General features: G+C 46.1%; 1 protein-coding gene across 1 annotated transcript in view; it reads left to right on the forward strand.

Annotated features, from left to right (window-relative positions):
- The window catches only part of PLCB2 (phospholipase C beta 2), a 232,847-nt gene extending 210,836 nt beyond the window's left edge, over nt 1–22,011 (forward strand). Inside the window, exons 27-32 of the mRNA XM_088460803.1 lie at nt 6,914–7,079; nt 7,366–7,442; nt 10,314–10,409; nt 13,735–13,792; nt 15,235–15,321; nt 21,195–22,011. Coding sequence (XP_088316929.1) covers nt 6,914–7,079; nt 7,366–7,442; nt 10,314–10,409; nt 13,735–13,792; nt 15,235–15,321; nt 21,195–21,629 — 919 coding nt within the window. The 3' untranslated portion in view covers nt 21,630–22,011. The remainder of the gene's footprint in view (nt 1–6,913; nt 7,080–7,365; nt 7,443–10,313; nt 10,410–13,734; nt 13,793–15,234; nt 15,322–21,194) is intronic.
- Nucleotides 22,012–22,975: the final 964 nt, after the last annotated feature.

Raw genomic sequence — 22,975 nt, forward strand, 5'->3', positions numbered from 1 at the left:
CTTCTCTGCATGGTATGTGACTTTTGCTAGTGCTGCTGTCTGTGCTTATTTCTACTCACTGTCAGCTTTTTATCTATCCCTTTCCTTCTCCTACGGCCCGCAGGTGCGTGGGGGAGGGGTGTTCTTTCTGTGTAACCTCACTTATATAAATCTACGTATTTGTGAGGTCCGACACATACTGCGGTGTGCTACTTAGTACCAGTTTGTGGGCTGTTTGTGTTGCATGCTTGGGAGTGCGTAGGTGTTATACGCCTTACCTTGTTTCGGTGATACACTTTTATTGCGAAAAGTTTGTGTCATGTCTGATGAGGAGAATGAGCGCTCTGTGGCTCCTGTGTTGTTTTCCTGCCGACGCTGTTCGGCAAGAGTTGACGGGGCGGATTTGTCTCAGGACGGTCTGTGCGGGCGGTGCCAGTTGGTACCTGGACCTTCTAAACCCCCGATGGCGCAGGATCCTCCGTGGGCGATGTTTACGCAAGTGCTGGCGTCGATCGCGGACCGACTTGCGGTCCCGAATGCGGCCCCTTCTAGGGTGTTGCCCCAGCCTACCATCCCCCGTTCCCCGGGTGTGACGCGTCTGTGCAGTCTCCTCTCGGGTTTCAGACTGTGGGTCCTTATGCGGGTTTGCCTGTATACGTGCAATCCCCCACGGTGCCGCAGCAGTCGATGGTACCTTTTCAGGGGTATCCTCAGGCGGTACCCCCTCCCTGGGTGGACGTCCTTTCCAGCTCTGTTCAGAGCCTGGCGGCTTCATCATCGGCCTTTCAATCTATGTTGCAAAGTGATTTGCCCCCACGGGCATCCAAGCGACCCGTTCCGGCTTCACTGGCGGCTCAGTTCACAGACACGGACGTGTCTTCGGATGACGGGGAGATCCATGAGGACTCTGACTCGGATGCCGGGGCCCAGGAGGTGGAGGCTAAGTCTTTCATTAATGTGCCGGCATTGGTTAGGGCGGTGCGGGCCATCCTTCATATTGAGGAGGCTGTGCCGGCCCCCAGGTCAAAGTACCCAAATTTTAAGAAGGCCAAAGTAGCTTCGACGGTTTTTCCCCTGTCCGACCAGTTAACGGATCATATGGCGGGGGCCTGACAGTTGCCCAGCAAGAGGTTCCAACCGCAGAAGCGGTTGGCTTCGAACTATCCGTTTCCGGAGGCTCATTGCAGGAAGTGGGAAACTCCGCCTGCGGTGGATTCCCACGTTACCCGCTTAATTAAAAGCGGTACGCTGCCTTTGCCGTCGATCTCCTCCCTGAAGGGTCCCACGGACAGGAAAGTGGAGACTTGTTTGAAGTCTATCTACTCTCTCTCGGGGGCGGTGGCCCGTCCATCCATGGCCATCTCTTGGGTGGCTAAGGCCATCGAGGGCTGGGCCAATGCTTTGGAGGATACCTTTCCGGAGGATGCTCCGGAGATCCCGAGAGCGTTGATAGGTCAAATGAGGGATGCGGCTTCCTACATTGGGGAAGCATCGTTAGATGCAAGCCTGCTGACCTCTCGGGTGTCGGCTGCAGTGGTGTCGGCGCGTCGGTCCTTGTGGCTGAGGTCTTGGAGAGCTGACGCGGACTCCAAAAAGGAACTGGAGGCCTTACCTTTTTATGGGGAGTTGCTTTTTGGTCCAGACTTGGACAAAATTGTGGACACTCTGGTTAAATCTAAATCAGCCTTCCTCCCTTCGGCTTCTGCACCTACCAAGGTACGGAGCTCTGCCTTTCAGTCCTTTCGGGTTCAGGGCAAGGCCAAAGGTCAGTCCTTCCCGAGGCAGTCGACGACCAAGGCCGCTTCTAAGCCCAAGAAGCAGGCCTGGAGTGCCAGGCGCCCTTCTTCCAAGCAGGAGGATAAACCTTCTGCCTGATGGGACGGGCCTCCCTCTCGGGGACCCCAGAGTGGGAGGCCGACTTCTTCTATTTGCCCAGTGCTGGCACAATACCACCACGGATGCCTGGGTTCGAGAAGTGGTCTCCCAGGAGTACGCCCTGTCTTTTCGGCACAGACCGCCCCACCAGTTTTTCTGCACGAGTCCTTCTCAGGATACGACCAAGACTTTACAGATTCAGGAAGCTATAGAGTCCTTGCTGAAAGCAGGGGTCATTGTTCCCGTTCCTCAATTACAACGAGGGACGGGGTACTATTCTTCTCTGTTTCTGGTGCAGAAACCCAATGGTTCTCATCGCCCTATCCTCAACTTGAAGTCTCTGAACAAATTCCTCAGGGTTCCCAAGTTTAGGATGGAAACGTTACGTTCCATTATTCTGGCGATGGAACCGGGGGATTACATGGTGTCCCTGGATATCCAGGACGCCTACCTCCATGTTCCGATAACACCTACGCACCAGCGGTATCTGAGGTTCGCTATCCTTCAACACCACTATCAGTTCCGGGCGCTCCCCTTTGGTCTCTCCACGGCACCGAGGGTGTTCACGAAGATTATGGCGGTCATGGCCGCACATCTTCGGAACCAGAATGTCCGGCTGCTGCCGTACCTGGATGACGACCTGCTGCTGGCGAGCTCCCTGGAGGTACTACCTCAACATCTCCACCTGACGATCGCTTGCCTGCAAGCGCACGGGTGGCTGATAAATTGGAAAAAGTCCTCCCTGATTCCATCTCAGCGGATGGTTCATTTGGGAGCCCTGCTGGATTCTCATCAGCAAAGGATCTTCCTGACCCCGGAGAAGGTCTCCTCCCTGCAGCTGCGGATACACAGTTGCCTGAGCAGTTGCCGCCTGTCGGTCCATTCGGCTATGAGAGTTCTGGGCTCCATGGTGTCAACATTCGACATGGTGGAATTTGCCCAGTTCCATTCCCGGCCCCTGCAGGGGCTGATTCTATCAGAATGGAACGGGTTACCTCACCGGATCCGCTCTCAGTTGCTGGAGTTGTCCCCGGAGGTTCGGCAGTCTTTGGCTTGGTGGCTTCAGACAGCTCATCTGGTCAAGGGGCGCCCCTTTTGGATCCCGGACTGGGTCTTGCTCACGACGGATGCCAGTCTTTGGGGTTGGGGGGCAGTGACCGGCTCGTTGTCACTTCAGGGTCGTTGGTCTGCGGAAGAAGCTCTTCTTCCCATCAACATTCTGGAACTGCGGGAAGTATACAGGGCCCTGCAGTCGTCCGGTCCCGCTCTTCACGGAAGGGCGGTTCAGGTGCAGTCCAACAACGCCACCACGGTGGCATATATCAACCACCAAGGAGGAACTCGCAGTCGGGCAGCGATGTCGGAGGTGTCTCGCATCTTTGCTTGGGCGGAGTGTCACATTCCAGCGATCTCGGCAGTCTTCATTCCCGGAGTCCTCAATTGGGAGGCGAACTTCCTCAGCCGTCACGACGTGCATCACGGAGAATGGTCGCTTCACCCAGAGGTGTTTCAGCTACTCGTGGACAGGTGGGGGCTGCCGGAGCTGGACTTGATGGCCTCCCGTCACAATCACAAGTTGCCCGTTTACGGGTCAAGGACAAGAGACGCAGGTGCCAGTCTGGTAGACGCGCTGTCGGTGAAATGGACGTTTCACCTGGCGTATCTGTTTCCTCCGATATCCCTACTTCCTCAGGTTCTGCGGAAATTCAAGCAGGACAGCGGCACGCTCGTGCTGGTAGCTCTGGCGTGGCCCAGACGTCCTTGGTACTCCGATCTGAGGTGCCTCTCCATCGACGCTCCGTACCTTCTCCCTCAGCGTCGGGACCTGTTGTCTCAAGGGCCCTGCCTTTACCCGGATCTGGGTCGGCTGTCTTTGACGGCGTGGCTCTTGAGACAGCCGTCTTGAGGTCTAGGGGTTTCTCCAGTTCGGTCATTGGTACCATGCTTAGGGCACGCAAGCCTGCTTCCGCACGGATTTACCACAGGGTGTGGCGCACTTATTTTCAGTGGTGTGAATCCAGAAACTATGATCCTCAGGTGTTCCGGGTTTCCAGAATCTTGGAGTTCCTTCAATCAGGTTTGGACCTCGGCTTACGCCTGGCCTCTCTGAAGGTTCATGTGTCTGCTTTGTCCGTGTGGTTTCAGCGACGGATTGCTACACTGCCGGATGTTCACACTTTTTTCCAGGGTGTTCTCAGGATCCAGCCTCCCCTTGTGCCTCCTGTGGCTCCTTGGGACTTGGCGGTGGTGCTACGGGTCTTGCAGGGTCCTCTTTTTGAGCCTTTTGAGTCAGTGGACCTCAAGTGGCTGACGTTCAAGACCGTTTTTCTCCTGGCAATTGCTTCTGCCAGGAGGGTGTCAGAGTTGTGGGCGCTTTCCTGTCGCCCCCCTTTTCTGATTTTTCACCAGGACAGAGCGGTGCTCCGCACTCGTCCTGAATTTTTGCCCAAAGTGGTCTCCAAGTTCCACATTAATCAGGAGCTTGTCGTGCCAGCTTTTCAGTCACCTGATCTTTCAGCTGGTGAGGCTTCCTTAGATGTAGTCCGGGCACTTAGAATCTACGTGGACCGGACTGCTTCGGTTAGGAAGTCAGATTCATTGTTTGTCCTCTTCGGTTTTCACAAGAGGGGTTGGCCTGCCAACAAGCAAACGTTAGCCCGTTGGCTTCGTTCAGTTATTTGTGAGGCTTATGCGCAGGAGGGTTTACCTGTGCCAGCCTCTGTTAAGGCTCATTCCACTCGTTCTGTGGGTCCCTCTTGGGCTGCTAGACGTGGCACCTCTGCTGTTCAGCTGTGTAAGGCGGCCACTTGGTCTACAATTCAAACGTTTTTGAGGTTCTATGCGTTTGACACCTTCGCCTCTCAGGATGCTTCCTTCGGGTGCCGGGTGCTCCTTTCAGCACAGGAGTGTCCCCGCCCTTAGTTGAACTGCTTTGGGACATCCCCAAGGTCAACCCTGTGGACCCCCTATGGACCCTGAAGTAAAAAACAAGAGATATGGTAAGAACTTACCTTTGTTATCTCTGTTTCTACGAAGTCCATAGGGTCCACAGGGCGCCCGCCCTGACGCACCTGGCTTCAAATGGGCTGTGTGGCTGGTCACCGGTTTTCCGTCTCCCATTTCTGTGAGTATGGTTTCTTGTGTGTTCCAGTCTTCCTTCTCTCTGTTTAGTCTCCTCCTCCGGCCGGGGCTGCTTACCAACTGAGGTGCCTGTGGCTCGGGGGCGGGGTATAGAGGAGGACGGACCCAAGTGCATCCTGGGAGCAGCAAAGCTTTAACTGCATGGTGCCCGTGGATCCAGATCCAGCTATACCCCAAGGTCAACCCTGTGGACCCTATGGACTTCGTAGAAACAGAGATAACAAAGGTAAGTTCTTACCATATCTCTTGTTATCTCCTGGGATGTGGTTAATATCCTGACAACCCGGATGCCGGCTGCCGAAATCCCAGCGCCGGGATGCCAATCACCGCGACAAGACTGGCGCCGGAATCCCGACACGACTGGGGATGCCGACGCCGGAATCCCGGGAGCCGGCATCCCGATCATAAGGACACCCAAAGCAAGGCAAGTAGTCAGAGGGGGGGGGGGGGGTTAGGTTTAGGCACACTTGGGGTTAGACACCCTAAGTGTGCCACTGGGAAGGGTTAGGGTTAGCCTGCAGGGAGGGGGGGTTAGGGTTAGACACCACCAGGGGGGAGGTTAGGGTTAGACACCCCCTATGGAGGGTTCATGGGCGTAGAGCATCGGCGGGGCGGGGCCTAATTGCGGGAGGCGTGGCCACGTCCCTCCCGCGATTAGGCTTGGGTTAGGGTTGAGGGGCCGCCGGGATATCATACACATCCCGTAACTACCATATGCAATTTCAAAAACTCCTTTCCCATCTATACGACACCCCAATATACATCTACCATATAATTAAACTCTTTTTTGAGCTTTTTACAGAAAAACATCTGAGAAATGAAATGTCATTATGGGCCAGATTATGGTATGCCTCCAAGTGCATGATTATTAATTGGGTCTTGGGAGGAGTGCCAGAGGTTCTGCACTGAGTCCTGACATTTTTACCTTAAACTAAAATGTTCCCTACTTTTCACCTACTCAGGGGCTGTGAGCTAAAAGCCAAGCTAACTCCCATTGAGACCCATGTTAACTTAATGCAGATTTTCTAAATGAATACGACAAAGTCATGGTAACCTGTGTTAATGCAACCTGCAGCTAATTGAATTCTGGCCTCTTTCTGTATCTCTATTGTTAGTCCTCAGCTCAGCATTAATGTAGTAGGCTACCAGATGAGATTTATCACCATTGGCTCGAACGTGAACTGAATTTAGACCCTAGTCAACCTCACACAGACTTCCCAGAACACTATACTTACATTTCTACCTGTTGGGATCGCATATCCCTTGCATAGGGGTGACACATACATGTGGCCAACATCTGTCAAATTGTATATGGTCATTTCTAAATCCCCTGATCCTGCCATTCATGACTACAATGATGGTGCTTAATCCAAGAGGCCTTACACCTCCATGTTCGTATCCTTCTCTCTTCGGTCAAAATCTACAATGGAGGGGAGATGGATCTAGTAACAGCCAAGTTGTATATGACCTCAGGGACAGTTTCAGTGCAATTCATGCTACAGTGAATGTCCATGTTTACATGGCAGCCCTTTCAGCAGATGCTTTCCTACATTTCCCAGAAGCCACTTCTCACTAAAGAGGGAAAGAAATGTTGACATTAAATGATTACGTATTTGTTTTAAAAACTGATATATTTGATAATATAGTAGAGCTATCCTTTATTAATAGCACAATTTTATTTTGGTTTGATAGGGGTTAGCTCATTACTATTATTATAATTTATTTGTATTATTATTTAATAATTTGTGATCATGTAGGCAGTTCAGTCCCTGATTCCCTGTTCCATTTATATCTATAGTTAATATATGTTTAACCCCTTGACTGCTATTGCTGTAGGATTTATGCCGCTTACTTAAGCTGATGACCGCTGGTTTACTGTTTTTAATTGAGGTTAATGACTGCTGTGCTAATATTCTAGAAGTCTGGAGGATGACTATGGTGCAGTATGGGGTGCTGGGGAAATTCCAGGACAACCAGACCCAAGGGTGGTGGAGCTGAAAGAGAAGCTGGAGCAGGAACTGATACGCCTGGCAGAGGAGCATTATGAGGGCATCTGGAAGAAGAAAGAGCAGCATTCCACAGAGGTATGCATTGTACAGTACATTCCTATATATTTTATAAATACTTAGTACTTATAGTAATATGCTAAGGAGAAATCCATCTAAACCTTGGATAGGTGATATATTATTGGATGTATTTTCCCCTGTTTAGTGGAGGGTTGGCAGTGTTGACTAAATATTCTTTCCAAAATCCATACTTGTCTTCAGAACCAAACAGAACAAATATAGAAAGGTTTAATTTGTTTACAGTCTAATAGATACAGCTGCAGAATGACATATATTCATATAAATACATCTGAACTTTCAACAGCAAATGACCAAACTGCTGGAGTTGGCGCAAGAGAGGCAAACAATGGAACTGAAAGTCCTGAAGGATTCTACTGACAGGTAGGCTGCCATTCTGTCATTGTGTGAGGCACTGTATGCAGACAGATTTATCATTTGTTCATGGACATACTGGAAGAAATATGCCTGTAAAATGTCAGGAAGACGTTCAGCAGAATTTAACTCAATGTTTATGGGAAAACTATCAGAGGGATGTGTCAATAGCTTACCAGATCTCAGTTAGGGATGTGGAAGCCAGATGATCAAACAACCACTCGTATGAGCTGGACAAATTATCACACACGGGATGGGAACCTGTTGTCCTGATTTTTTTCTGCCTATCTAGGCAGGTTTGGGCATACAGCCATATCTCAAGTTTTGCCTAAAATTAGGGTCCCCTAAATTTTAACAGAAAAACAGTACACCATGATAATGAGCAACGGGGCACCTTTGTAATGAGCAACCGGGCACCATGGCAATGAGCAATGGGGCACATTTGTAATGAGCAACCGGACACCATGATAATGAGCAATGGGGCACCTTTGTAATGAGCAACTGGACACCATGGTAATGCGCAATGGGGCACCTTTGTAATGAGCAATCAGACACTCTGGTAATCAGCAACGGAACACCATGGTACTGAGCAATCAGACACCATAGTAATGAGCAACAGCACACCATGGCAATTCCATAAATGCTACCCAGGGTAGTAGCAAGGGTGGTTTCAATGGAGCATGAGCTCCGGGCGCCAAAATGGACAGAGGGCGCCATTCAGGGTTCTGGAATTCATGGGGCGCTGCACAGTATGACGGCCGCCTGTTAATTTTATCTCGATTTGTTTGCTCTATATCTTAAATAAGTTACTGATCTGAGATCCATTTCTACATTTCATGCTCCCTCAAGCTGCCCAGATTGTCTCCTCTCCGGCGCCCCTGCTCTGTGTTCATCTTCTGTCACCTCCCCTCCGGCCCTCCCTCCTCTGTGATCATCTTCTGTCTTCTCCCCTTCCATGTCAGAGTGATAATATTCACTTCTCACCTCTTTAATTCCCTCCCCTATCTACCATGGGATCAGCTCTTTGCCCCGTCCACTCCTTTCATTGTGGCTTTTGTGACCACCCCTCTCTGATCAACTCTTTGTCCCTCCCTTCTCCTGTCTTACTGGCTTCTGTCATCACCCCTCTCTTTTCTTACTGGCAGGACTGAGTTTTAGAAAAAAGTGTAAAGTAATGAGATATTCCTAGGCATGACCACACAGTGTTATTTGAAAGGTCTTTTACAAAATACTGTATTAGGAGACCTGAAATAATAATAATGGTGGTAGACAGAACATGACATGGTTAGTAGTACTCACATTAATATAGGTACAATGTATATTTGTGAAGTAGGAGCATAGCTGAGAAGGGAGCTTCCTATAGGTGTTCCCTCTCCAGTGATAGCTGCTTGGGGCAGTAATTACAGTAATAGCTGTGCAGCCTGTGGAATCTCACTCTGGCACATGTACTCTGTCACTTTAAGTTAAATGATCAGATTATATAATACAGTCTCCTCTATTGACTAATAATGATTCAAAGGAGATAAAAGTCAGATCCTAGGTGCTATACATAAATAAAGCAGTGCCAAAGGAGCTACCCCTTACTGTCAGCTCACCAAAGCATTCTATTCCCCCAATGGGACCTCAATGCCCAGCGTGATACTGCCACTGTTTGCTGTTTTTCTCTTCCCTTCAGTATTCCCCCCGCAGGCTGGCCATACCCCACTGGCACAGATCAGTACAGGGAGGGAAGGGCACTACGACATGCACTTTCTCCGGGCACCATGGTTCCACGCTACTCCTCTGATGCTACCCATTACTGCCAAATGCAGTAAAATTCTTATAGAAACCTAATCCTGATAATCCAGGTTAATTACAAGTCTGAATTCTTGTATAAACAGTCTGGATTTCACTATTTTAGGGGCATTAAACTGTGATTGACCAGGGACACTAGAGTATGAGCAGTAGAAACAAGGATGATCAGGCCATACCAATGTCTGGCCTGTTTATTAGAAAAAAATAATTAAATTGCTAATTGTCATGAGTAGCTTGTCAACTATTGTTATGTGCGGCACACTCAAATAAATCCATTTACCAGTAATGCTGTGGTAAACAGTGCTGGATTAACAACAGGGTGGGCGAGGAAGTCACCTCACTCCCCCCTCCCCACAAACAGGAAGGTGGGGGGCTGTGGCATAATGTACACTACAGTGAGTTTCGCTCCTGTATTTACATATTATACTTTTTAATAACAACGCTAGAATATCATATTGACAACTTTATTGGTAGGGGCCCTGTCAAATTAGATTCCCTGCAGCCCCCACAAACCTTAATCTGTTCCGGGTGATAGAAAACCAGAGATGCTCAGTAAAGGTGCAAGGGAGCACTGATTATGATGGCTAGTACCAAAACCATGCATACAGATAGAGGGTGGGCACACCACAAGATATGCACAACTATGCATACTGTATGAGCGAATAGCCGCATAGTGTCCCATGTATGCAGTGCTGGAGCACATGTGACCAATATCCACCCTAATAGTCAGTAACTCTTATATGAAAGCAACAGTTTTAGGTCTAACGGCCCTTTAAGAATCTGCTTTTTGCAAGAAATTCCACATGAAAGATCCTAGAAAAGATTTTGCCAGATACAGAGAAATGAATGTTCATTGTCAGAAATGTTTCACTTTTGGATGGAAAGCAGTGCTGCAAATATAAAACTATGCTACAAAAAAACCTAAATGTAAGAGAAAAAAATCCCAGTGTTATTTACATGTGACACATTAAACCCAGGAATGGGAAGAGCTGCCTTGTGTCACTGTGAAGAACCGGGGCAGTTTACATAAAACAGGAGGGAGGGCTGTGTGAGGTCCATGCACGTGACCAGTGTGTCTTTCCACAGTGACACTAAACAGATGAAGAAGAAGCTGGATATGAAGAGGGTGGAGAGGCTTGAGGCAGTGAGCAAGAATACGATGGACAAAGCGGCTCAGGAAAGGTGATTGTGCTTAATTCTTCCAAAATGTCTCTCCTCCTAAAATAGGATATAAGTTTGGAAAACAGGGTCATATAATGAAGACAACTAGAGGCGTGGGTATAACTAGAACTGCTATAGATACTCATGGGTTCTAAAACTCCATCTTAAAGTCCCACCAACTAAGATCCTACTCCATACAAAATTATACCAAACACTGTACTAAAATAGGGAAATTTTTCCAGGTTGGTCAATGGCTTCAGGGCATATTTAACAATTGTTGAGTCTTAGACCTGATAATTGTAATTTCTTATTGTAGCTATTGACAGCAATAAGAAATGAAATACTGGCCAAATGTATCAATATACACCCACAGGGACAGGTGCTTCAAAAAGATCCTGCGATGTGTTCGGAGTAAAGTGACCGCATCAGCAATCCCTTCACTCCTCTATTGGGACTACTGCGCACGCTCTGTCTACTGACCACACATGTGCAACGACCATTGCACCCAGAAATGTTTGCGAAGTGTAGCCCATAGGCTACTATTGAATAATGCCATGCTTAGCATTCCGGAGCTTGGTAAATCTGGAATCTTCACAGCCCCCTTAGAAACCTATGGAGGCTGCGGCTGCTGTTGGTAATAGAGGGACCGTATTGGTGATATCTCCTGTGGTTCCTCCATGGTACAATCAGGGGATACTTAATATATGTAGGTATCTCCCGTAAACTGCTGTTTTCAGGGAATATCCCACAGATGATATTTGATAAATAGACCCCTTCATGTGACCATCTGTGGCAGTGACAGGCTTTGTGTGCACTATGAGTTGGAGCAGGCCTTGCTTAGCAGGTATTATAATCAACTGCAGGTCCATGAGCTTTTACTTTTTCACTGTGCGTTTGGAGATGGCTGGATAGTTGATCCATTTCTCTGTGTTTGACCGGCTATGCCTGGCTAATACTTGCTAAGTGCCACGGTTGTTGTGAGCGTACTGTACCTCCCAACTGGAACTGTCCTGCAGTCACTATAAGGACTGCATTGTCCCACTCTACCTGGAAGTCAAGAGGTCCAGCACATTCATGGGGCTCCGCTCAGCATAACAGAGCAGCAATAACTCTGTGCCACATGCACCAGCCACTGTGCATGCAGCATAGAAAGGGTGTTTGGAGTATAATTAGAGAGGGGTTAAAGGCCTCAATGTGGGGAAACTACGGGCTGTACTTTCTTTAACATCAGTCCAGCATCCCCTCCACTATGGAAAAAGCTCCCAGGCCTCAGACTTCAGTAATTCTCCCTTTCCTTCTGTATGACAGCCTAGAATCGGGAATTATCCAACAGGCAGATGGCTCACTCCAACAGCTTGTTTAATTAAGCCTCAGCAATAACAGATACTCCACTGCTGCCACAGTGCACTTAGGGCCCGATTCAGACCCACTCGCAAGCGATATGCGCTCGTGAGCAGGTCGATGTTAGGCCACTGCGCATGCGCACGCCGGCTCCGACGTGCGCATGTGTGAGACCCGCCTAGCGACGGTTGCTCTGTCGCTCCAGGTCTCGCACCAAAAGGGGGCGGCTATCGATTTTGCACCGTTTTGGAGGCGTGGCGTGGGGGTGGCTGGCCAAACGGAGGCGTTCCCATGCGAACGCCTGCCGTTTGTGGGCAGCCCCACTGACATCACCAGTGATGTCAGTGGGAGAGCCCTCGCTCTATTAGAGCCAGAAGCTCTCTGAGGCTTGCGGCCATGATACCCTACCACAAGGGTCTCATTGCAAGCCCGATGGTCGCGATGGTCTTGACCATCGCGATCATCATCCTGGCCGCTCGCAATAGCTGTGGGTGGTCACCCACAGCGCCAAAACGCCCTGATTCAGAGTGAGCGCTCTTACAGAGCGTCCGGCTCTGTATCAGGGCCTTAGGCCTCAAAAAGAAGAGACTAAGACAGGCTGGCAAGGATGTTGGCATCTGCACAAACTGGGCCTCATGTAAGTGAGGAGAGGGTGATGTCTTACAGTGACACCCTGATCAGTTTATAATATTGTAATGTATATTAGTAATTTCTTTGCTCTCTGTATTTTATATACTTCAATGAGATGGAGCATACACACGGTCAGATTTGTCACAAATCTGAAAGAGCGCTCGCTCTGAATCTGGGCGTTATTTTATTTTTTGTGTGCGGCCTCATGGCCGCATGCATAGCTGTGGGTGACCACCCACAGCTATAGCGAGCGGCCAGGATGATGGTCACGATGGTCAAGACCATCGCGACCATCGGGCTTGCGACGAGACCCTTGTGGTAGGGTCTAGTTCATCGCAAGCCCCAGAGAGCTTTTGGCTCTAACAGAGCCGGAAGCTCTCCACTGACATCACTCGTGATGTCAGTGGGGCCGCCCCCAAACGGCAAGCCTTCCCTCGGGAACACCTCCGTTTGGGCAGCCACCCCCCCGGCCCACCCACCAAACGGGGCGAGCTGTCACTCAACATCGACAGCTCGCCCACTTTGGTGTGAGAACCGGAGCGACGGATTGCCCATTGCGGCTCCGTCGCACGCATGCTCTGTGGGCCACCATCGACCCGGTTGCGAGCGCTCAGCGCTTGCGACCGGGTCTGAATCAGGCCCTTAGTTCCATCACAGTTCCCTGTGTCCTATGCAGGGACTGATACAGGGAACATGTTACTAAGATATTATGTGGTCTTTATCATACCAAAAGATGTCTGCTGTAATCTCCCTGTTAACACTTGCAAGTTACAAAAGCAGTCTCCATAGCTTTCTATAGGCACTGCGAAAAAGGGCTAGTTACCATGCTCTGTAAAGCTAAGCTAACACCATCTTAGTTTAGATGGCGACAGCGTTAACCATTATAATCTCTGGGCTACATTGCTGAGACTTCGGATCTCTCTTGGGTAAATATTACATTCACATCCACGGCCTTATGGCTGCATATGCACATCAGATCAGTGGGTTCCAAGCCCAGATGAAGGCTGATAGCATAAGTGATCACTTTACTTTTTAGTATTTGCTGGGACAGACTCTTTTCAAAATGCATGTCCTGGCATCTGACTAATGATTACTAGCCCTGAAAGTAGACTAAACAGCCCCAAAAGTATGCTATTAATAAATATCCCTGAAAGTACATTCCATGCCGTGATGTGCAGCAATGAGAAATATTACTTTTAGGAGCTTGGCCACAATTGTATAGAAATAGGCTCCTATGTCTGGGAGCCTGAAACCCAAACAGGTCTCCGTAAGGGCAAAAAAAAATAAATATCATACAGCAATTTTTTAGGTGGAGATGTATCATACAATCCCTGTTTTGACACTATATAATTATGCATCTTCTATTTGTTTACAGGTTAAAAAAAGAAATAAACAACTCGCATATCCAAGAGGTGGTACAGGTTCTACAAATGGTGGGTTTTATTAGTAAATATCATTGTACACGACTTCTGTCTTTTATTCTCATTTTTTTATACAGTGTCAACATATTCTGCAGCGCTGTACAACTACATGATGTTTATACTTTATGCATTATATCCTCCGTTTCTAAGTATACATACAAAGCAAAGAGATTATACTGTATTTACTGCATACATTGTCGCTCTCCCCACCATCCTGCCTCAGCCATCTCTACCTTGCCTACTTCCTGCCCTCAGGTCCCCCTCTACACACTCATGCCTCATGTCATCTGTCTGTCTCCCCTCTCCCCTAGATTGTAAGCTCCCTACTGTCTCACACCCTCATCTCTAGCACTTCAATGACAGTTTCCCCTTCCCAGCTGTATTGTGTACTGAGAATTGTGGTGATAATTGTTACTTGTGCTCTGTTTATGTTTTGGTTACTGTATTGTAATGTTCTGTGTACCCTGTACTGTCCTACTATTGACATATGTATGGCGCTGCGGACCACTCATGGCGCCCTATAAATAAAATGTAATAATAATAATATAATGATTTTTATAAGAGGCATATTGTAACTCCTGAATGGCCTATAGTATCTGCATCTTGCTAATTAAGCAACTAACATCTGTTTTAATTCTCTTCCATAATGTAGTTTCTAAATTAGGTCTATTATAGGGCTGGGAGGATTATTGTTTGCTTACAATAACCCAATACACAGGGCATGTTCACCTGTGACTTTCCCTCACCCAGAATCTTCCAATCATAGTTAAATATACTGGGAGTCATTTCCACAGAAAGAAATCTGATACAAGAAATCTTAAAGGTGCGTACACACTTAGCGATATTACTGAGCGATTGCACGATTATGACATCGTAATCGTGCAATTGCTTAGTAATCGTGCACAAATCGTGCACTATAATGTAGGGATGTGCAGGCTCCGATTAGTTCGGTTTTGCACGCCAGCTTCAGATTTTTTTCTCTCCAAAAAACGGGACTCAGAAAGAGGCAAAACGTCATATGTCATGGACAAATATCATCATTCCTGGACTTTTGTCCAGGAATGATGATGTTTGTCCATGAAAGATGACGTTTTGCCTCTTTCTGAGTCCCGTTTTTTGGAGGGAAAAAATCCAAAGCTGGCGTGCAAAACCGAACTAATCGGAGCCTGCACATCCCTACTAAAAGGTTGGAAACGACCAACAATGCGCGCTCCCGCTGGTCATTTCCAACATCTATCATCGCCTGAACATGGGGGCCAATCTGCCGATAACGACAGATTGGCCATGTTCAGGAATGATGGAGGGTGCCTACACTGAACGACATATCGTTCAGTGTAGGCACTACAGGGGATCAGGGATGACTGTACAATTACGATTTGTGTGTGTAAACTCAGCATTATTATGGTACTACGAAATATGTCTACTGCTTTATAATAAATAATACCTGTTTTTAGGTATCTGATAAATGGAACAACCAGCAGCAGAAACTAGAGGAGAAACAGTCTGAAGGGCTGCAAAGAATCAAAGAGAAAGGAGAGCAGGTAAAAACTCATTTGAGAAGCTAAAATATTTTTTTCTCCCTACGGGAGTGGGCGTGTTACCCTGACGGTGACGTCTGTGCTTTGCTGCCAGCACTGCGCTAGCAATGCATTACCTTTCTGATAAATAACCTACATGCACAAAGTATGTTTGTTTGATGATACATAGTGTGTCCCAGTTGGCAGGTTGGAGAACGGAAGGGAATCTCTAACAATGTCTATCAGAAAAATAAAACTGGCATTGGGAAAATATTAGTGGACACAACCATTATTTGCCATAAACTCTGCTAATGTGTATATTGTATGTTGCCTGGCAGTGGGGGAGCTGCAATAGGTGGGAATAAATTTTTTTTTTAAATAGCCTTATTGATATAGCAATAAATCTCAATGCGGTAATAGTTGCCATTTAATGCTGTAAATGTATTACCGGAATAAAAACATTTATATGAACGTGAATATTCTTTTTGGATCCAAAATTATAATAAGGCTATGAACATGTCTTTTTCTTTTTAATGATCTGCAAGCTTCACCAGCAGCAATACAGTTAATGTTACTTTGAATGCTTCTTTCCTGTGTGATTATACTCATTTCCAGCAAGGATTCCTATGTCAGCGCTGCCATGATTTATAATAATAATTTTCTGCTCTCTGCTGAGGGAATCATAAATACGTGGATGACTGTGACACATACTATTATGATGAAGTCACTTTATTTATAGAGATATCAGAATGCAATCTGCCAGTGACACCTGTATTTATTAGATGTGATCAGAAGATGACTCAGTACATGCCATAGTACATGTCATCTATACATCCACTGTTCTTACTGTTGCTAGCTATATTTAAAACTGTTTACTGTCATCCTGCAAACAGATATTTTTTTTACATGTTATGGAGCGTACACACGGTCAGATTTGTCAGACTTGTCAGATTTGTCAGATGAACGACTGAACGATTAAACGATCTGAACGATTTGAACGATTTTAACAAAGTTTTGAACGATTTGAACGATTGAACGATTTTTGACTGCATTAAAATGAATGGAATCGTCCAAGTCTGACTGCAAACCCATCAGATGTCAGAAATCGTTATCTGACCATCGGGAACGCGCATCGTTGATCGTCCATCGTTCAGGCATGTCAGATATGAACGATTTTCCTTCAGATATGAACGACTGAACGATTTTTAAATCGTTATCGTTCATATCTGAAGGAAAAATCTGATCGTGTGTATGCACCATAACAAGGGCGATGTGAGTCATCAGTTAGTATATATGGTAAACTAAGACAGAACTACCTATGGTGCAGCTAGCTCTCCAGTGCGTGGATCAGTGCTGTGGATTAGTCACAAATGAATTTATATACATCTTACAAAAATGCTAAAATGTTCTGCAGTAAAGAGGGATATCTAATATGGTGGGGCACCTGCGCAGGTCCCGTTCTGTGTATATTCAGAATGGGTCCTGCTTTGATGCACGCAGTGCCCTCTGAGCCGCAGCTTGAATGACAGGCCGTTTGGGAGCGGTTGCCGGCCTCTGTTCTGGAAAACGGGGGCGTGTTGCCTTTGTATTCAGGTACTGCCACGGCCAGGGTCTACATTTTACGACACAGACTTCTTGGCCTCAGCTACGGAGCTGCGACGGCCAAGCTGAGCAACCTCGGGGTTACTCAGATGGCCGATGGTCTTACAGGTGATCCAATGCTGCGTCTTAGGATACAGCACTCGGATGCAATGCTGTCAGGAGACATCTTTTCTCCTCAGACGCCTCCTGCGGAATTACCATATTTTCACATCGTTGCTGCGTCCAAAGACACAGCAGTGATGTGTACTGCTTCCATATCTGAATCAGGGCCCAGGTGTAATAGTGCAGAAACAGCCGTTACTACTACATCATTGTTATCACTAATCTAAGTTATGTCTTCCCTGTACAGCTGACTCAGGGCCTGATTCAGGGTTGGACACAATGTACTACACATGCGTCTGAGTGTGGTTACCGATGGTGGTCACAGCGAGGATTTGTACACAGGCTGATAGACAGGATGTCAGCATTTGTGGGAGGTAACGGGTGGGCGGGTGAGACACGTGCAGACAACCGTTTCTTTATACGCAGTGAAAATGGCTCCCGCAGCTTACTTCCCACAGACATTGTGAGCGACCGTAGTGTTGCTCAGGTGTTGGATGTTGAGACCGATTAGCGAACAATGGTGCGTCTGAGTACACAAGCAGCAGATTTGAAATGCAGCCAGTCTGCGGATTTCCGTCCACCTCTAATCACGCCCTCAGTCATCCCAAATAAGAACCTAGTTCTGCCATTAAGATGGTATTTCCCAGTGATGTCACATAGTGCCTTCACTGGGAGTTCCCCTGACAGTGTGGCAGCATTGTGCAAACAACATTTAGCTATTTGCAACCAAACAGCGTTAGGAAATGGGGCATCATCCTGAAACAAGAAATTCCATCTGCTTTATTTTGGTTTTATACAGCAGTGTCACACTCGTGTGCTGTGTTTGTGGACCCAAACTGTAGACTCTGGTAGGTGAGGGTTCAGGAGTACGGACAGAGAAACTGGATGGTTTGATATAATTCTGACTCATGGAATGTATTCTGACTTGGTGGAGACTGCCCAGTATCAGAAGTTGGCTGGGACCCAAGTCAGAGGTGCAGAGTCTAACACGCCGATGGTTTTCACCAGTGACATGCAGGTCGTGGTCCCTTGCTTGGGTTTCCCTGTACTGGCAGCTGACTGACACAAATGAGGAATACTCAGGAAGGACTTAAGTTAGGACCGGATTCACCGGAATGGAACCTGATGAGATTCACTGGAATGGAATCTGACGGGATTCACCGGAATGGAACCGGACAGGATTCACCTGAATGGAACCGGACAGGATTCACCGGAATGGAACCAGACAGGATTCACTAGGATGGAACCAGACAGGATCCCCCGGAATGGAACTTGGACTTAGCAACTGGAGCCAGCGGTGCAGCGAGATGGGAATTTGCGCTGAGAATAGCAGAGGATACTGCAGGAGTCCAAATGGTATCTCACAGCTAGGCTGAAGACAACATTGCACTGGCCACTGGCACAGTGCTGGAAACTTCCTTAATACCCCTGGATAGCCAGGGATTGGTGCTGAAGTCAGGTGACAGGAAATAGTGATTCTGTTGGCTGCAAGGAAGTCACCTGATTAGACGCAATATGGCTGCGCCCAGCAAGTGGAGCCAGCGGGAGAGTACCCACGTGGGACGCCGGGGGAAACAGTGACACAGCTGCCTGTAGAGAGAAGCAGGTTGCGGTCACTAGAAAGACAGTGAGCGGCATTCTGTCCTGTCGCCGTACCTGCTAGTGACTGCCGGCAAATCAGGACATCGGGACTCGCCGTGGCCACTAATGAGAGAGGACGCTGAGATCCCCCGGCACACTAGAACATCCTCCTAACAGGCAAATGGTGAGGTCTCATCCTGGGGTCTCTAGCTAGGGTTGTGACAATCAGTGTGTGGCATGGTATACCGAAATTTGATGTTTAGAAATGTCATAATGGGGTTGACTTGAAGCCATTTGTCTTAATTAGCATGTTTGATCACACTTGAATTGAACTAAAAAAAAATTCAAGTATGTTTTATACTTAAGTCAACTTAAGTGAGTGCATAAGGGGCATATTTACTAACAACCGTAAATAAAATATGGTCATGGCATTAAAATATCACCCCAACTCGCAATATGGTCATGAAGATATCCTTATGTATTTACAGAAAAAGCTCCAATGAAGTGCTGGAAGTAAAGTAATAGCTCCTACTATCACTCTGCGTCTGGGTTCGGACTCGGCAAGTGTAATGCCAATGTGGAGGGAGCTCATAGGCTATCATGGTCTAAAACCATCTGTCATGTTTGAACTATGGAGATCCTTTCCTGAGGGATTGGAAGTCGGGGTCCCAGGTTGGGGAAGGAACCGGAGGCGAGGGGCCTTCCTCATCCACAAGTACCACTAACTTACTGGGTGGTGTTCACCAGTGACCCCTCCAATTAGGATTTGGGTATAAGATGCACCCAGCAAGCAGGTCGCGGCCCTTTGGTCAGGTATCCGGCACAAGTGGGAAATGGAAGAACACAATCGCAGGGAATGCACAGGAGAACGACACTGGGAGTTTGCACTTGGGTGACGTACTGAGTACATACACTGTTGATCTAGACGCAGAGCTGGTACAGAAGAATGGCACTAGGAGATAATACTCGGAAGATGTACTGAGTACATACACTGTGGATCCAAATGCAGAACTGGCACAGGAGAATGACACTTAGGAGATGGTACTCAGATGACGTACTGAGTACACACACTGTGGATCCAGATGCAGAACTGGCACAGGAGGATGACACTAGGACAGTGGTGGCAAACCCTGGTACTCCAGCTGCTGTGGGACTACATATCCCAGCATGCACTGCCAGAGTTTTGCTATTAGGGAATGCTAAAACTGTGGCAGGGCATGCTGGGATATGTAGTCCCACAGCAGCTGGAGTGCCAAGGTTCGCCACCACTGCACTAGGAGATTGTACTCGGATGACGTACTGAGTACACACACTGTGGTTCCAGACGCAGAACTAGCACAGGAGGATGACATTTAGGAGATAGTACTCGGATGACGTACTGAGGAGTAATACTAGGAATATATCACTAGCGGAAAGGAGCTTGGAACCTGGAGCACTGCAACAGCAAGTATTCACTGGTAGTAACGACATTGTACAGGCAACTTTCTGTTGTCCAGAGCCTGGCTAAATACACTAAGGTAGCAGTTCATTGGAGGATACTGTCAGCTGACAGCAACCAATGCTACCATTGGGTAATGGGCTAATCAGGTGATGTAGACTGTCATGTCTGTGTCCATGATGGTAACCGCAGGAACCAAATCACAGAGCAGCACATGGATGTCCTAGCAGAACCCAGGCATAATCCTCAGTGCGTCACTTGCCACCGCACCTGGCGCCTGACCGCTCAAGAGGTTAAGGGAAGCTAGCGCTGAGGTGAGTAACGGTCGATCCTAGGCCGCAGCCTGACACCATCTTTAGATGCTATTAAAACTGCCGGTGAATTCCAAAGCTTGGTAAATCCGCATTTCACCAGCCCCATAGAAACCTATGGGGGATACTTTTGGGGTCAGAAATTGAGGGACCACAGCAGGTATTGGAGATATCTGCTGCAGACACACCTTTCTTACATGCTAGGGATGCACAGAATTTGCGGGAATCCCATGCAAACGGATGACAATTGACAATAATGCTGAGTATCAGACTTTCATGGAAATATAGCAGATTAGATTAAGTTTTATTTTCAGAATACATGAAACTACTCTAGCAATCAGGACTTGTTCATATGGGAAAATTTGTAAAGTGCTTGTAACATGCGCCATAGATGTATTTTTTTTTAACACATCTTCCAAGTCCTTAACATGCTTTGATACAAACTCTTATTACTACTGCTGTATAAAAAATAAGTCATATCACTGTTTAACATTGTAAACACAGCATTTAAATTTTAGAATACAGTGGTGGGCAGGGCTATTTTTCTGGAAAAATAGTCAGGAACTGTGGGTGGAGCTATTGGGGGGTAGCGCTATAGAAAAACATTTATTATATATACATATGTATAGTATTTACAAAAGAGGGCATTTAAAATGACTTTAAACTAAAACATACATTTTGGCCCAGGACTTTACTGCATAGTTAATGAGAGGTTCCTGCTGAAAAATGGCATTGGTGGTAGGTATGACCCATAAAATGCAAACACCCTATTTTTTATGTATTTTTTCAGCGTAAGTTAGAAATTGCTGCTCTTTGTGTAGATCTAACATTCAGTATATTCACAATATTTAATTTCTTAACAGACTCAAACAGATCTACATCAAGAATACCAAGGAAAGTTAAAGAGTTTGGAGCTGGAAATACCGGAAATAGTGCATGATTGTATGGCACCATGGTTTCCCACAGAGGCCAAAAAGCTTAAAAAAGATCCAATAAACTGTACAAAGAGGTGGGAATTAATTTTCGCTAGTCATGACAAAGTGGAAGCTACTGCTGGTAACAGCCAAGCAGGAGAATCATGGACACAGGACAACTTGTCTGCAAAAGGGCTGGTTGATGAGTCTTTACCAAACGATCTTGCTAGTGAGCCCACTTTACGGGATCCTTCACCGAAAGAGACATCTACAAAGGATGCATCACTGAGTAACATTCCAGCACTAGAGTCATCTTCTTCAGCTGAAGGGGGAACCAAAGGTACTGTGGGAAAGATTCCATTAGAAGAGGCATCTCCGCATTAATCTTCTTATGGTAGTAAAAAAGCTCCAGAAAAGATATTGACAAAATGTATAATATCTACATGACAGCACATCAATGGCAATAACTTTATGGAGTATTTTATTGTCCTTCAAGATGGCCTTTTCACATAGGAATGGACAAAGAAAAACTAAACTGAAGTCTAAATTATTTAAGTTTGTAATTTTATGGGAACCTAATATATTTAGGAGCTAGGGGATCTTCGTATTTAACTGTAGCAGTTTGTGATTGGTGGTATGCAGTGTGCATGTACAAACCGGGAACAATGTTGTCAGGTGAAAACAAATACTTGATTTATTTAGTAGGAGTGCTAAAACACAACCATATGCATACTGTAATCTAACAAATCAATTCAGAAAGCACTGTTTTCAGGCTGATTTTACAATAAATATGGTCCATACATGTGTGTAGTCAAAGATACCTGTTCATTTCATGAGTATCTCTTGTCCCATCTTCTTAATACAGTACTAATAATAATACATACAATATTTAGTAAATTGCTCCTGATGTGGAATCATACAGTAAATACAGCATCAAATTGAGATTTTATTTATAGATTCCTCACGTTTATACTATCAGATTTCTCACATTTATGCTATCACATTTCTCACGTTTATGCTATCATATTTACCATGTTTTCACTATTAGAAATCTCAGGTTTAAACTATCAGATTCCTCATATTTATATTTTATACTATCTGATTTCTCACATTTACATTGTATACTGTGTTTATACTGTCTGATTGCTCACATTTATACTATCTGATTTCTCACATTTATATTTTATACTGTGTTTATACTGTCTGATTGCTCACATTTAACTATCTGATTTCTCTCATTTATACTATCTGATTTCTCACATTTATACTATCTGATTTCTCACATTTATATTTTATACTGTGTTTATACTGTCTGATTGCTCACATTTATACTACAGTATCTGATTTCTCACATTTATATTTTATACTATGTTTATACTATCTGATTGCTCACATTTATATTTTATACTGTGTTTATACTGTCTGATTGCTCACATTTATATTTTATACTGTGTTTATACTGTCTGATTGCTCACATTTATATTTTATACTGTGTTTATACTGTCTGATTTCTCACATTTATACTATCTGATTTCTCACATTTATATTTTATACTATGTGTTTATACTGTCTGATTGCTCACATTTATACAATCTGATTTCTCACATTTATATTTTATACTGTGTTTATACTGTCTGATTTCTCACATTTATACTATCTGATTTCTCACATTTATACTATCTGATTTCTCACATTTATATTTTATACTGTGTTTATACTGTCTGATTTCT

This window comes from Taudactylus pleione, unplaced genomic scaffold (assembly GCF_031769625.1).
Source record: "Taudactylus pleione unplaced genomic scaffold, aTauple2 ptg000985l, whole genome shotgun sequence".
Taxonomy (NCBI): Eukaryota; Metazoa; Chordata; class Amphibia; order Anura; family Myobatrachidae; genus Taudactylus; species Taudactylus pleione.